A 13,877-nucleotide genomic window follows, 5' to 3' on the forward strand; every position below is an offset into this window, starting at 1 on the left:
CCCCACACCAATGGCTTGTGGGAATCTCAGTTCCCCGACCAGGGATTGAACCCGGGTCACAGCAGCGAAAGCGTGAAATCCTAACCGCTAGACCACCAGGGAACTCTTTTAATTTCAGTTTTATTCATACTCTTTGTCAAGTTCAGCATTCTTTATGTGTACTGTTTATTTGTCTCTGGACTGTTTCTTACAGGTTTTCAAGACTCTAAGTATTTGGGGTGGGGGGCACCCTTTTGGATTTTTAACAGAACTTTTAAATTTTCTGTGTTCTTAAATCTGTCAGTCTGTTAAGACTTAGTGTATTGATTTGCTTAGAACAGCCTTCCTCATCCCAAGATTACATGAGTTCAGTTATTTTCTTTTAGTGCTATGTTTTCAAGGTTTGCATTTAAAACTGTAACCTACCTGGACTTTATTGGGGACATGGTGTAAGACTAAAGGTCAGATTTAATTTTGCTTAACACCTACCTGGTTGTCTCTGGACCACTAGACGTTCAGAGTTTTTTTCCAGTATTTAAAAATGTCACTTTTGTCATGTACAAATCTTGTTCCTGAACTTGGCCTTCTGGACAGATCTTTCTCTTTGATTTCCCTTTGCAAAACATTTGTGGTGGTTTGTATTTTCAGTGGTCAGTTCTGTGGGTTTTCATCTTGCATGCCTACCGCACAGGTCGGGGTATGCCCGTCTCCTGCCCCGGGAGCTCCCACATGCTCCTTCCCATCACGTCCCCAGCCAGCCACCCATAGGTCCCACTCCTCTGGCCTCTGGCCTCTAGACTAGCTCTGTCTCAAAACTTTTGAACTTCATACAAGTGGATTCATATGGTAGGTACTGTTTTGTGTGTGGCTACTTTTGCTCACCGTTTGTTGTGGACTGAATCATCCAAACTCATAGGCTGAGTCTCTGAACCCCAGTGTGGCTATATTTGGAGACGAGGCCTTTACAGAGGTGGTTAAGGTTAAATGTGGTCATTTAGTGTGGGGCCCTAATCTGATAGGTTTGGTGTCTCTATAAGAAGAGGAAGAGACACCAGAGCTGCCAGATGCCACCTGCAGGCCAGGAAGAAAGGCCTCACCAGGAACCAGCCCTGCTGGTGCCTTGAGCTGGGGCTTCCGGCCTCCAGAACTGTGGGCCAATCTAGCTGCCCGTCTTTGGTGCCTTATGGCAGCCTGAGCCAGCTGAGGTGGTGCTGTGTGCAGCAGAGGCGTCTTCTTTTCCCTCACTGTGCCGTACCCCTCTCAGGGTGTGCCACACTGTGCTCGTTTTGCTCTCGATGGACATCTGGGTTATTTCTGCTCTGCTGCTCACTGTCCTGTTGGGCGTGTTGCCGAGTGACTAGGAGCCCTCCTCTATATGGAACTGCAGCCTCAGCGGGTGGATGGATGCTGGGCTGTATCAGGGAAGGCCGGTCTCCCCCATGGCTGTCCTAGCCTGCACTTGTGCCACAGCGTGAGGGTGCTCCAATCACGGGGGCTGGGGTGGCATCTCAAGTCCCGATGACTCACGGTGCCAGCGTCTTCTCCCACTTCTGCAGACCTTCGTGAAGCGCCCTGTGGAGTCTTTTGCCCACTTTTGCATTAGTTTTTCTTTTTATTGATTTGCTAGTGTTCTTTATATATTATGGCTGCATTTCTCTGTCAGATATCTTCTCACAGTGTGGGGCTTGCCTTTCAGCGCTGTCTAATTTATCAGTCTTCTTTTACGAGTAGGTGCTCTTTGCGTTGTGTTGAAGAAATAGTTGCCTACCCCTGGTCACGCTTCCTTCTAGAAGCTTTGGCTATTTTAGCATATTTATATTCAGCCTATGATCCTTCGTGAGTTCACTTTTACTCGCCGTCTGAGGTGGGGGGTCAAGGTTTCTTTGTCTCCTCACAGAGACGTTTGTGAGGAGACGAGCCCCTCCCCCCACCAAAATGCAGAGCCAGAGACTGTGCTCTTGCTGGGCTGTCCCTCCTCACCACCCACCTGTGTGTCTGGCCTCCGTATTCTTCAGGTGAATCGTAGCAACACTTGCTCAGTTTCTCAGCCTTCCCCAGCCAGCCAGCCTCCAAACCCACCCACCTGCATTTAAGCTCCTCATTCTGCCCTCTGTGCAGGGCTCGCCTTGTCTCGCTGCTGCAGAAACGGTGTCGCGTGGGTTTTGCCTGTCTGTGGGCACACCTGCCAAGGTGTCGCCTTTAGTGTTTTGTTTTGCTTTTTTTTGTGGTCCCAGCCAGTCCTGCTGGTGTCTTGGAGGCTTTGACGGGCGTGTGTTCACTTTGCAGCTAGCTGCCTGCTCACCCTCTGCCTCTCAGGAACTTTTGCTCTTGAGCTCGTGGGCCTTTCCCTGGAGTTGTGTGGAACCCACGTCTGCGCGGCCACCACCCCCTTTCCCGGGGAGCCAGGCTGTGCTCACGTGTGACTCTTGGAGGAGCCGTCCCACTGGGGACTGTGGGGGAGGGGCACCTGCCCCCCCCCCGCCCCCGCCATCTCCTCTCTTCCTGAGTCTCTTTACGTAGCGGTGACATGCAGGTCCCTGAGGGCCGGGGCTTGTAGCATTCGGGGGTCTGGTCGTGTTCCCACTGTGTCACATGCTCCCGCTTGGGCTGCCCTCCAGCGTCTCTCAGCTCGGCCACGTCCAGGTGCTGGGGCCCCTTCGTGACGTACATGCAAGCATGAATGTCCTAGGGGGTCACCAGAGGGACACGGGCGACTGGTGTGGGAGCCAGAGGTGCAGCGGGGGTGCAGGGAGGTGCCTGCTGAGCAGATGGCAGCCCTGGGCTCTGGGGCTGGAGGGGAGCTGGAGAGACGGGGGGGGGGTGCAGGTGGCCAGGGCCCTGTAACCCTGAGCAGTAGGCTGCATGGCGCTCTGCGAGTGAGGGGCTGCGAGCTGCGTCCCGAGAAGGGCCAGCTGCAAGGTGGAGCGTGCTGAGCGCCAGCCGGCAGGGCTGCGGGGCAACGTGAGGGCAGAGGCCCCTAGATGGGCCGCCAGGCAGGTAGGTGATGGGAGGCCTGGCCAAGGAGCGCCAGAGGTTAGGTGGCCTGGCTTTTCACTGGGGCCTCGGCCCATCCCGCCACCAGGGCTCTGTGGGGGCGCTCTCTGGGCTCTCTGGACGCTGGTCCCCGCGTCCCTGGTGATGGGGGTCAGAGCAGTTGACACCAGGGCACAGAGGAGGGGTTGCTCTGAGGATAGTGTGTGGGCAGCAGGGGCTGACGCGCTGGCCCAGCTTTGAGGAGGGAGCTTGAGGAAGCTCCTTCGGCGCTTGGCGGGGGCAGAGTCTGAGGTCTTGGCTCAGGGTGGGACGTGGAGGGGTGGTGGAGGCTGGGCTGGACCTGAAACCTGGGCATCGCGGCTGTTGCCTGGGGGCGTCCTCGGGTTGCAAGGGCCGGGGACCGGACGAGCCAGGCGACTGGCACAGGGCTCCTTCAGGGGTGTCCTCTGGGAGCCAGAGAACCTGGGGCTGGCGCTCTACTGCCTGAGCAGCCTTCCCTCGTCTGTTGCCCACATGGAGCGCCTCCCCAATGCAGCCATGCGGGAGAGGGCTGGGATGGGTGGGCTGGACTTCACGGGCACGGTGAGCCGGCGGGGGCCGGGGGTGGGGCGGGGGGAGTTGGTGGGCAAGAGAGAGCGACGTGGGAGGGGCCGAGGGAGCAGAGGAAGGGCCCGCCCTGCCCCTCACCAGCCATCAGGGGCCAGGGGAGCCCTGGGCGACAGCCCAGCATGGAGGGCGACCCTTGGGTGCAGAGGACCGAGGTCCTGCCCTGGGCTACACCAGCTATTTGGCTGCCTGATCCTGGGCTCCCCCAGCCCCTCAGCCCAGCGAGCTGAACTCTGCCCTCTGGAGTGGGGCCATTAAGGCCCAATAATAACTTGTTTTTTGCAGCTAACATAGAAAACACCAATAGCTTCAGCTGAAATGGATTTTTAAAAGTGTCATTTTATGGAGAATTTTACTTTCTATTTTGTTGTTTATTAGGCTCTTAAAAGGAAAGCTTGTAATGCGTGCATTGATCGAAATACCAATTGAATAGATGTGAGCACATAAAACAACCCAGCCCCCCATCATGCAGCCCCGGCGCTTGTACTGCGGGCAGCACGATTAGTGTTGCCCACCAGATGCCGGCTGGCCAGGGGCGCCCCGAATCATTTCTATTTGTTAGCAGGGAGAGATGGGGCCAGGGGTCCTCTGGGAAGGAGCGGCACCCTCAGAGACGACACCTAGGTGTCCTGCTGGGTCGGGGGGCCTGTGGGAGCCAGCCCCCTGCCTGCAACCCCCGCCCCCGCAGTTCCACCCTCAAGTGCTCAGCCTGTGCCCTGGGCCGGCCAGCCCTCTCCAGGGCTGTCCTGTCCTTGGCGCGACCCACCAGGGCCCTCAGGCCTCAGCTCCCACCCAGACCCGTAGCCCTGCATCCACTGCGAGCAGGTGTGTCCTGGGAAGCCGAGCCATCACCTCGCCCCTGCCCTAGGGTGGCCGAGGCCACATGCAGGAGGAGCACGTCAGGCGCCGGGACGAGGGTCCCAGGAAGCCAGGTGGCCCCAGTCATCCCGAGGCCCGCACCATCCGTCCGTCCATCCGCTGAGTCCCTGGCTCCCGGTAGCCCGTCCTGCCACCCCTCCTGGACCCTAGCCCCCGAGGGCCTCTGTGCCTCGCCCCCAGAACCCAGAACGTTCTGTCAGCACCTGCGCGACAGGATGCCCTGCACGACGGCCAGGACCCCGAGTGAGGCCTCGGCTGGGAGGGCACAGCCTGTGGCGGGGAGCCAGGCTGTCAGCGTTTCCGTGGAAAGCCCGCTTAAGCAGTTTGCAGCCGTCACGGTGGTGGCAGCGGCTGAGCCTGACCTACTTGGGATTCGCCGCGCAGCCGCCTCCCTGGGTGCCCCTGCTGCTGACTGCGCACTCCCCGCTTGCCTAGAGCTGCGTGGAAGCCGCTCCATTTTCTGAAAAATGCTTCCCCGCTTGTTTTCTCTGCTCCCGGCCAGCCGGCCCGCCTCCTGGCCCTGCACTGCCCAGCCCCGGCCTCAGTCCCTCCAGCTGAGCCCAGGGGCCTCTCCTGGTGTAAGTGCTCCGCGTGTCCCGTCTCCCTCCCACCGAGGTCTCCTGTCTGCGTGTCTCCCCTCACACCTCGGGGCACCCCGGTGTGCGGGACCCGGGTGGCCCCCCAGCCTCCCTCCTGGTGTGCGTTCACCCAGCACGGGTCACTGGAGCCCCTGCTCGCCGGCACGGCCCCCGCCCCGTGGTGCTCACTCCCAGGTGTGACACGGCCCTGTGCCATCGGGGTTTGGGGGAGGCTTCCCAGGGACCTGACGTCTGACCTTGGTCTCTGGGTAGACCTGTGTGACAGGCAGAGGGACGGCACGTGCACAGGCCCGGCTCGAGGTGGGTCGCGGTGCCCTCCAGGAAGCAGTGGCTGTTGAGGGCCCGAGAGACCCGCCTGCAGGGGGGGCAGGTGGAGCGCAAGGAGCTCGAGCAGACGTGCAGCTTTCAAACCAACTGATGGGACGGGGACCCCACCAGGGAGCCGTGAATGGGGGCAGGACCCCAGACTGCCTCTGGGGCGAGAGGGCCGCTTCCTCGGTAACAGTGACAGAGGTCTGGGCTGCGTCCCCATCCCGGGGCGGGGCGGGGCATGCGGAGGAGCGGAGCAGACTGTGGGGTCCGGAAAGAAGGTGCAGCAAAGCGCCTCTGTGCCTGAGGGGCCTTCCTGTGGGAACGTAGCCGTCAGTTCCGCCAGCAACTTGTTGTCCAGACGCGGGCTCCCTGGGCCTGGCCCTGTCCCCAGCGGGGTCTGTCCCACCCTCTCTGGGTCCATGTGGCCTGTGCCAGGCTGCCTTAGGACTGGGTGCTGAGAGGCCTGGAGCTCTCAGGAATGGATACGCCGGAGCGGGGTCCCTTCAGCTCCAGTGTGGCCCTGCCATCCCACCTGAGCAGTGACAGCCGAGGAGGAGCCCGCGGGGCTGTGCTGGCGGCCTGAGGCAGCGTCAGTTTAAAGGCCAGTGGACCTGGCGAGGAGGCCCGGGCTCCAGGGTGAGGCCCTGCCCAGGGTGTCCTGGAGGCTGGGGCTGCTTCCAGGGTCTCCAGGGCCAGGCCGGCTCCCTGCCCCTCGCCTCCCTGCACCTGACCGTGCCCTCCGTTAGGAGGAGCCGCTCTGTGGGCCTTCAGGTGACGTGGCCTGGCAGGCTGCCTGTCCTCGGCCCAGGGTCTTGGGTGCGCTGGGGCAGGCGAGGTGCGTGGCGTTCAGGCGCTGGTCTGCCTGTCCACTCCATGCACGCACACCTGTGCCCCAGGCTGCCAGGCCGCTTAGCCGAGGATGCTCTGGGTGGGCCCGTCTCAGCCGTGCAGCCTGAGAAGCGGACCCACAGCAGGGGCGCCCTGCGCACGGTGTTGGGGGCTGCACAGACCTGCTTGGGCAGTGGCCAGGGAGCATGCAGGGAGCCTGGGTGTCCAGGGCCAGCCTTTGAAACCGTTGGGGAGTTGGGGAGCCCTGGCAGGCTGGGCACTCGGCCACTGCCGGCAGTGCGCCCCGCAGGCCGGGCAGAGGTTGTGTCACACTCATCCTGGCTCCTTGGGGAGAGCTTTCCTGTGTTACCCAGACCCTGACTCCCCGTCTCTCGGGGTCCCTTTTCCCTGGGACTTTCTACTCACTTCCCGGGTACAGCAGGTGAGAGGGGCCTCAGAGGGCAGAGCCCCTTGGAGTTCCTGGATGGCCTTGGGCCTAGAAGTTTCTAGCTGCTCCCCAGGCAGCGGACACACGGGCCGCTTTTCTTTTTAAACCTACTTTTGTGGCGTGTGTCTTTCTCCCCATTACTGCCACTTTTCATTTAAAACGTTATCTCCCCCCCACCTGTCCTTCGTGGCCCCCAGGGGGCTGAGGGGAGGCCCAGCCCTCACCCCAGAGTAGTCAAGGTTATGGTGATAAATCCTGGGGCATTGTCACTGCTATTCGGAGTAAATTGGCTGGCCGCTTTCGGGCTGAAGGAAAGATAATTTGCTGTAGTATTTCAAATGGATTAGAAATGGATTTGAAGGGAAAGTTCATGCCTCCCATCACAAAGGCGAGAAAAAGGGCTATCTTAAGGCAGGTTCCCTCCCCGGCCTTCATTATCCTCGCTTAATACCTTTCCTATTTTCCAGCCTTAATGAAATTTCCTGGCGGCATGGGCCTGCGGATGGATGGGAGCAGCCTTTAGATCTGAGGCTCCTGTTGTAGAAAAGGGATTCCAGGCCCTTTTGCCACGAGGGCAGGCGCGTTCTCTGGGTCCTTGGCCCTGCTATTATCTCATTAATTTTATCCCCTCTTCTCAATACAGTTCGTTTCCAAAGGCTGTCCTCTCCATTAGGGTAACAATTTACTGGAGTGCTGTGACACCCACGGCAATGAAAGGCTACAAGGTATTTGGGGCGGGCGGGGGGGCCCCCAGCCCACTGTTCCAGTCCCCGCTTGCCCGGCACCTGCCGAGCCACAGGTCCAAAGTCAGCGGGACCAGAGGGAGAGGGAGGGGCAGAGGGGGCTCTGTGAGACTGCAGGCCGGGCCGGTTTCCACGGGCGGGGGGCCCTCCCCAACCCTTGCCAGCCCTCCCTGAGTTCTTTGGGTGCATCCACCTCCCCCAGGCAGCCCCAGGGCACCATCTGGGAATGCAGCTTCTCCCAGCTTGGCTCCCAGGCTCCTGGGGTGCCCCTGGGAGCTGTGGCTCCAGGGCTGTTCTCGCGCTGCAGCCCTTTACCGAGGCACGCGGGGTCCTCGGGCCCAGGTGTGAGCACAGACTGTGAGCACAGAGCCGGGGCCTCGGAGCAGGAGGCCTGCTGCGCCTCCGCTCCTCCCGGAGGCCCGCAGTCACCCCGCCACTGCACCAGAGCCCAGGGGCATGGCTTTTCGGGTCGGAAAGGGGATGGATCGGTGGTCGTGTTCATCCATAAGAATAATCAACATTGTCCCGAGAAAGAAATGTCACCTGAGACGGGCATTTTAGCTGTAAGAGCAAATCGCGGAAGGCAGTGATTAATGGGGCCGCTTCCTCTCCTGGGGGCGGGGGGTGGCCAACAACAGCCCCAGACCGAGGCTTCTCTGTGTGCAGAGCTGTGGGACGCAGGCCCTCGTGGGGAGCCGCCTGAGGGGGCCGGCACACGCTCTGCCCTGAAGCTTCCAGTTCCTTCTGACCCCAGGACCTGCCGGCCTCCACCCTGCTGGGTCCTGCCTGGGCGGGGCCTCCTCTTCCTTGGGCTGCCACGTGCCGCTTGAATCCCACGGCCCACGGCAGTCGCCTGCGTGGCTGCCTCTGGGGGCGGTGGTCTGTCCCTGTCCAGCCTCAGCCAGGAGCGCATATGCCCACAGCTGGGGAGCTTCCTCACCCCTTGAAGGGCCTGACTCCCTTTCCTCCCCACCGTCCCTCACGTTTGATGGGGGCCAGCGCCCTGGACGGAGGGAGAGGCAGGTGGGAGAGGGGGTGCCCCTGGTAAGGGGAGGGGCGGCTGCGCGCGTCTTTGTTCCTGGCAAGCGCAGTCACACGATTGCGATGCACAGCCTGTGCGGGAGGCTGGGGGGCTGTCCCTGAGCAGCCACCCCATGGTGAGGGTCTGAGTGCCACGAGCAGCCGGCGCGCTGGGGGGCGACCCTGGGTGCACAGATGGGGGCTGCGGAGTGGGGGGGCCCCGACGCTGCCCCTCGCCCAGGGCTGGCCGATGAAAGGGCAGCTGCTTTGTGGGCGGGGAGACCTCTGAGGGCTCGGGACGGTGTGGGGCTGGGGGCCGGGGCTGTTGGGGGCCTCTCAGCCTCGGGCTAAGTGAGCTGTGGTGACCACCGGCCTGGGCTCTGCTCTCAACCTTGGGGATCAGGGCTCAGGCCAAGCTGTGCCTTTCGGGCAGCAGCCACAGCTCCTGCAGAGGGCCCCGGGCTCCCAAGGCTGACAGTGCTCTGCAGTGAGGGGAGGAGACCCCACCCAGCCCTGCCCCTCCTCACACCTCCACCTGGCCTTGGTGTGAGCCCAGGGGACAGGGCAGGTGCCCACTGGACATGCAGATGCCCTGAGGCCAAGGCGGGTAGATCTGCGGTCCCAAGGTCCGGGAGAGCCTGGAGGTCTGGCTCCTCCCCCAGAGGATGCCCACGTGCCCCGTGAGAGGGCAGCTGGAGCCTGTCGGCACGGCCAGCGTGAGCCGGGCTGCCGAGGACCCTTGGCAGGAGTCCTTTGCTCCAAGATTGGTCTTTGTGAACTTAAGTTTTAATTAAGGGAAACTGGGTTACGCGCTTTCTGGCGGGCCTCCTCGGCTTCCCACCTGACGGTGCTGCTTCAGGTCCCCAGCACCCGGCTCACTCGGCTGGTTAGAACGACCCCCAACTCGCAGGTGGAGAGATGGGGGCCAAGGGGTGGGCCAGCTTGCGTGCTAGGGTGCCCGGAGGCCTGCCGTGTCCCGTCTGCACTTCAGACCCAGGTCTGGGCCCCCTCCCTGGCCCTAGGGAGCCAGGAAAGGGTGTGCTGCTGCCCAGGTGGAGTTGGGGTTCATATGCTACCAGGGGAAGGGGCCTCAGCGGGAGCACTTTGGAGAGCCCAGAGGGAGGGTGCCATGTGTGCCCCAGGATGGGCCCTGACTTCAGCCAGCCCCAGCCTGGGGCCTGCTGGGCCCCAGGCTGCTGATGGCGGCACTGCCTGCAGTAGGGCCACCCTCCTCACACCCCGCCCCTCCTGCTGCTTGGGGGCCATCTTTGGGTAGAGGTGACGCTCACGCGACAGCTGGTGCTCCCTTGCCCAGGTTTGCCAGTGGGGCCCAGATGTACACTGGGCGGTGACAGCGTGATTAGCAGAATCTGACCTCATAGGGAATTAAGCTCAATTTGCATAAACAGATTCCTGCTTAAACACACGGTGGGGGGGGCGGGGTGGGGGAGTTGGGGGGGCAAGGCCAAGTCCTTCTGGAGCCCTGAGGCCCTGGGCAGCGGGAGGGCCTTGGACCCCTCGTGGCAGCTCCGGGGAGCAGGTCCACCAGGGCAGCTGCAGGCCCACCATCTGTGGGACCTGAGTCTGTGGGGGTGTGGCCGCTGCCCGCTGTGTGTCTGTCAGGGGACTTCTCCCGACCCGTCTGCCCTTGGGCTGGCCTGGGCGTCCGCTAACCCCAGGACAGGTGGCTCAGTCCTCTGCCAGCCTTTGACCTCAAGGAGACTTCAGTCTTTCCCCTGACACAGCTTGCCAGCGGGAGCGGGGTCTGTGAGGCTGTCCCCTCCCAGTCTCCATGCAGGGCCCTCGGTGCAATGGAAAGAGAGGCAGGGAGGGCGGGCAGTGGAGCTTGCTGACCCCACAGCACGGCCTTCCCAAAGCCGGGGTGGCACCACTGGGGCAGCGTCCAGGAGGTGTTCCCGGGCAGTGGTGATGGCCACAGGCCTTAGAATAGACCCTCAGGGCCACCGTAGTGCAAGCGCCGAGGGCACAAAGGAGCCCCCTCGAAGCCGTGTCTCAGGCGTGCATGTCGGAGGGGGAGGCTCAGTCCCAGCCTTGTTGGTGGGGTTGAGGGTGCCCCCTCCTGTGCCAGTGGAGGGCGGGGGACAGAGGTTTCCGCGACCGCGGGCCCTGGGGCTGGGCTGACATGCGTTCCCTTTCCTTGCAGGTCCTTGGTGCTGAACGGCCTGCGTACTGCTGCAGTGGGTGGGAAAGCCCAGCCCGGCTCCCCTCGGTGGCGGAACAAAGGCTACCGTTGTATCGGAGGCGTTCTCTACAAGGTGTCGGCCAACAAGCTCTCCAAGACCTATGGCCGGCCCGGCAGCGACGGGGGCAGCAGGCCCCTCCTGCGCGCAGGTGAGGCTCATGGCGGGTGAGGGCTGTGCATGCGCCGTTGCTCCAGACTGGCCACCCATCTGAGGCCCCAGGCCTGGGGCTCTCCCGGAGCCAGCCCGGCCCAAGCGAAGGCTTCCCAGACAGCGCCCCAGCCCCAGGGCCATTTCACTCCTGCTCGCAGAGCCTCAGCAATTGCCCCTCACAAGGCTGGCAGCGGCCATGATGGGGAGGCCCCCCCAGGGACGGCTTGGGTGCAACTGCCTCTTGCTTGGGTGCAACTGCCTTTTGCTTGGGTGCAACTTGCCTCTGATTTTCTGTGTTTTGCTCCTGGACAACGGAGATGAGCCAGGTATGGTAAACACGGCCTGGGCAAGTGAACACCTGGGGCTGCAGTGCCTGATCGCTTTGGCAATGCCTCCCCGCTGTGCCTGGAGGCTGTCACCACCACATGCGCCCCTGTGGCCTGGGAAACAGGCCGCAGAGAAGGAGGTGCTTTGGATTTGCTTATTGTGCACGTTGACTAGAAAAATATTTTGGTTTCAGTCCAGTTTTACTCTTTTCCTTTGCTGTCGAAAAGGGAAAAAAACGGGGGAGGTTGCAGGTGGTATGGGGATTGCACAGGCCCAGCCACCCCAGCCCCAGCCCGACCCGTCCAAAGGGGCAGGAGGGAGAAGAGGCCCGGGCCAGGGAGGAGGCAGGGCGTGGGCGACAGCCGGAGGGCCCCTCCTGGAAGCCCTCCCTCTCTTCTCCCAGGGCCTCTGTCTGCTGGCCTGGGGCGCCTGGCTGCCTAATTCCAGGCCAGGTGCCCCGGGCTCCCCAGGACAGGCACTCTCCACCTGTTTCCCACCTTGAGGGGTTGGGCTGTGTGACCTCTCAGGGCCTCTGCCTTGACCTTGAGAGCTTGGTGGTGGAGGAGCAGGTGCCGAGCCCTGGCCAGGCCTCCTCAGGGACTTTGGTGAGACTCAGCCCCGAGGGGCTGCTGCCTTGGGTCAGGGGATGCCCTGAGGCCAAGGCGGGTAGATCTGCTGTCCCACCCCGATTGCCTCTGACACCAGAACTCAGCGGGCCTGTAGCACGTGTGCTCGTAGTCTGTGGGGCCCACACACAGCTGTGGGCATCTCAGAGGGCAGGGACCTCAGACCTCCTCTGTCCATGGCCGCTTCCAACCTGCTGCTTACCCTGAGCCGGGCCCCTCACAGGGCTGTCACAACCAGGCCTGCCGGCAGGCCGGACAGGGCTGTGGGTGCCCGGGCATCCAGACAAACCCACAGGGCTTGCAGCGGCCACTCGGCGGAGTGGCCATCTGGCAGCCCGAGGGACCAAGCCTCTCTGTGGGCCCGACCTCTGGCCCCAGCTATGCCCGAGCCCCTCCACCCCCGCCTCACGACCGGCCCAGCAGGCAGGGCCCTGGCTCCGCTCCCTGCTGTCCTCCCTTGGGCTGGACAGGTTGTGGTTTGGGGCCGTCCTAGCCCTCGCCGGGACCCTGGGCTGCACGTGAGCCTGATCCGAAATGGGCCGGTAGGCCTGTGGGACGGGGCTGCACCCGCCACCTGGGCTCCTTGCATCCCCTCGCATCCCTCATGTCCACATCCAGGCGGAGGAGGCGCCTGGGGGCTGAGAGGAAGAAGCGGGTTTGGACTCAGCCTCTGCCTACAGGCATCGCGGGGCCCCACGTTCGAGCCGCCTGCTGGACGCTGGGCCCCGGGTCTGAGCTGGCAGCTGGCCGGGAGGGGGCTGCGACACTTCTCCCTGGGGAGGATGCCACGCTGCGCCCGCTGCCCTCCAAGTGCTGAGCTCCGCGGAATCCCACCTCCCCGCTCAGACGGAGCGGCAGCGACAGGACAGCTGCAGGGCAGCACCCGGCCTTCCCGGCCCTCTTCCCCCGGCCCTCCAGCCTCTGGGCGACGTCGGGGGAGGGGGGCTCCCCCTGCAGGCCACAGCTGCCCACACCCTGCTGACTAGCCTGCTGGCTGCCAAGGGGCAGCCCTGGGGCTCAGCCCTCCCACCTCAGGGTCGGGGCAGGGAGGTGGGGTTTGGAGCACAGACCACAGGGCAGCCCGTCCTGGGGGCATGAGGCCGGCCCAACACAGCACCAGCTGCCTGGACCCCCATACGGGTGGCCGACTGTTGGCTATAAGGAAGGCGGATTGCTCCCAGCTGTGGGAATGCCTGTGGACCAGCAGCCCACTTCGGTGAATGATAATTAAAGAAATAAATTTTCTCCTCCGGAGTCGACAGAACTTTGACTCCAGCGAGAAAGTGCAGGCCTCCTTGGGAGGGGGCGGGGGCTCCCCCCCCCTCCTCCTGGCTGCCGGCCTCTCTGGGACAGCATCAGCCCCTGGTTGGGGTGCCCGATCCACCCCAGGCTTCGTTGGGGAGAGCCTTGCCCTGCCCAGTTCCCGAGCCCCAGGGGCAGGGCCTTCTAGCAGGTACACCTCGCTTCCCTGGACCCCCAGGGCCAAGCACTTCCTCCCACGTATAAGGTCTGCCCGCCCAAAGGGCCCAACCCTGGGACCCCTCCCCACATGCTTTGGCCTGGAGCCTGGTGGGGGTCCTCCCAGGCGGGGGCTCCACTGGGCCTGGCCTGTGCCTCGGCCCCAAGGGCCAGCAGGTCCCCGCAGTGGAGCAGAAGCCACGAGTCCCCCTGCCAGAGCCGCCTTGCTCAGTCTGGGCTGCAGGCCTGGCTCCCAGGCTTCTTCTGAGCCCCAGGCCCCAGACCGGGGCAGACGTAGGCTGTGGTGGGCAGTCTCCCTGCTGCTGACCTGCCACCACGCGCCCTGGGCAGGTAGTGCGGGGCAGGGTCGGGGTGGGGGCGGTCTGAGTCGCTGCCTGGGCGGGGGCTGCCTCACCGCCTGAGTCTATTTTGGGAAGACCCCTGGGAAGTGCAAGCTCTCCGGAAGGCTCAGTGCCTCCTGCTCTGAGGTCGCCAAGGGTTTTCAGCTGAACTTTTCAGTGCCTCCACACCGCTTTTCAAACAGCTACTTTATGTGCATTTTTTAGCACTGCAAAGTATTTGAAAAGGTGCTTCCTGTTCTTGTAAAAACTCCTACCGCGCGGTGCGCTGGCATTTTTTTAAGAGCAGAAGTGGAAAGAGGAGTAAACCTGCCCGCACCCCCACAACCCCACCCCCCACAACCC

General features: G+C 62.8%; 1 protein-coding gene across 1 annotated transcript in view; it reads left to right on the top strand.

Annotated features, from left to right (window-relative positions):
• ZC3H3 (zinc finger CCCH-type containing 3) overlaps window positions 1-13,877 on the top strand; it is an 88,331-nt gene that overhangs the window by 47,767 nt on the left and 26,687 nt on the right. Inside the window, exon 5 of the mRNA XM_007464572.1 lies at window positions 10,573-10,760. Within this exon, the coding sequence (XP_007464634.1) occupies window positions 10,573-10,760 (188 nt within the window). The remainder of the gene's footprint in view (window positions 1-10,572; window positions 10,761-13,877) is intronic.

Source organism: Lipotes vexillifer, unplaced genomic scaffold (assembly GCF_000442215.2).
Source record: "Lipotes vexillifer unplaced genomic scaffold, Lipotes_vexillifer_v1.1 scaffold394, whole genome shotgun sequence".
NCBI classification, from domain to species: Eukaryota; Metazoa; Chordata; class Mammalia; order Artiodactyla; family Lipotidae; genus Lipotes; species Lipotes vexillifer.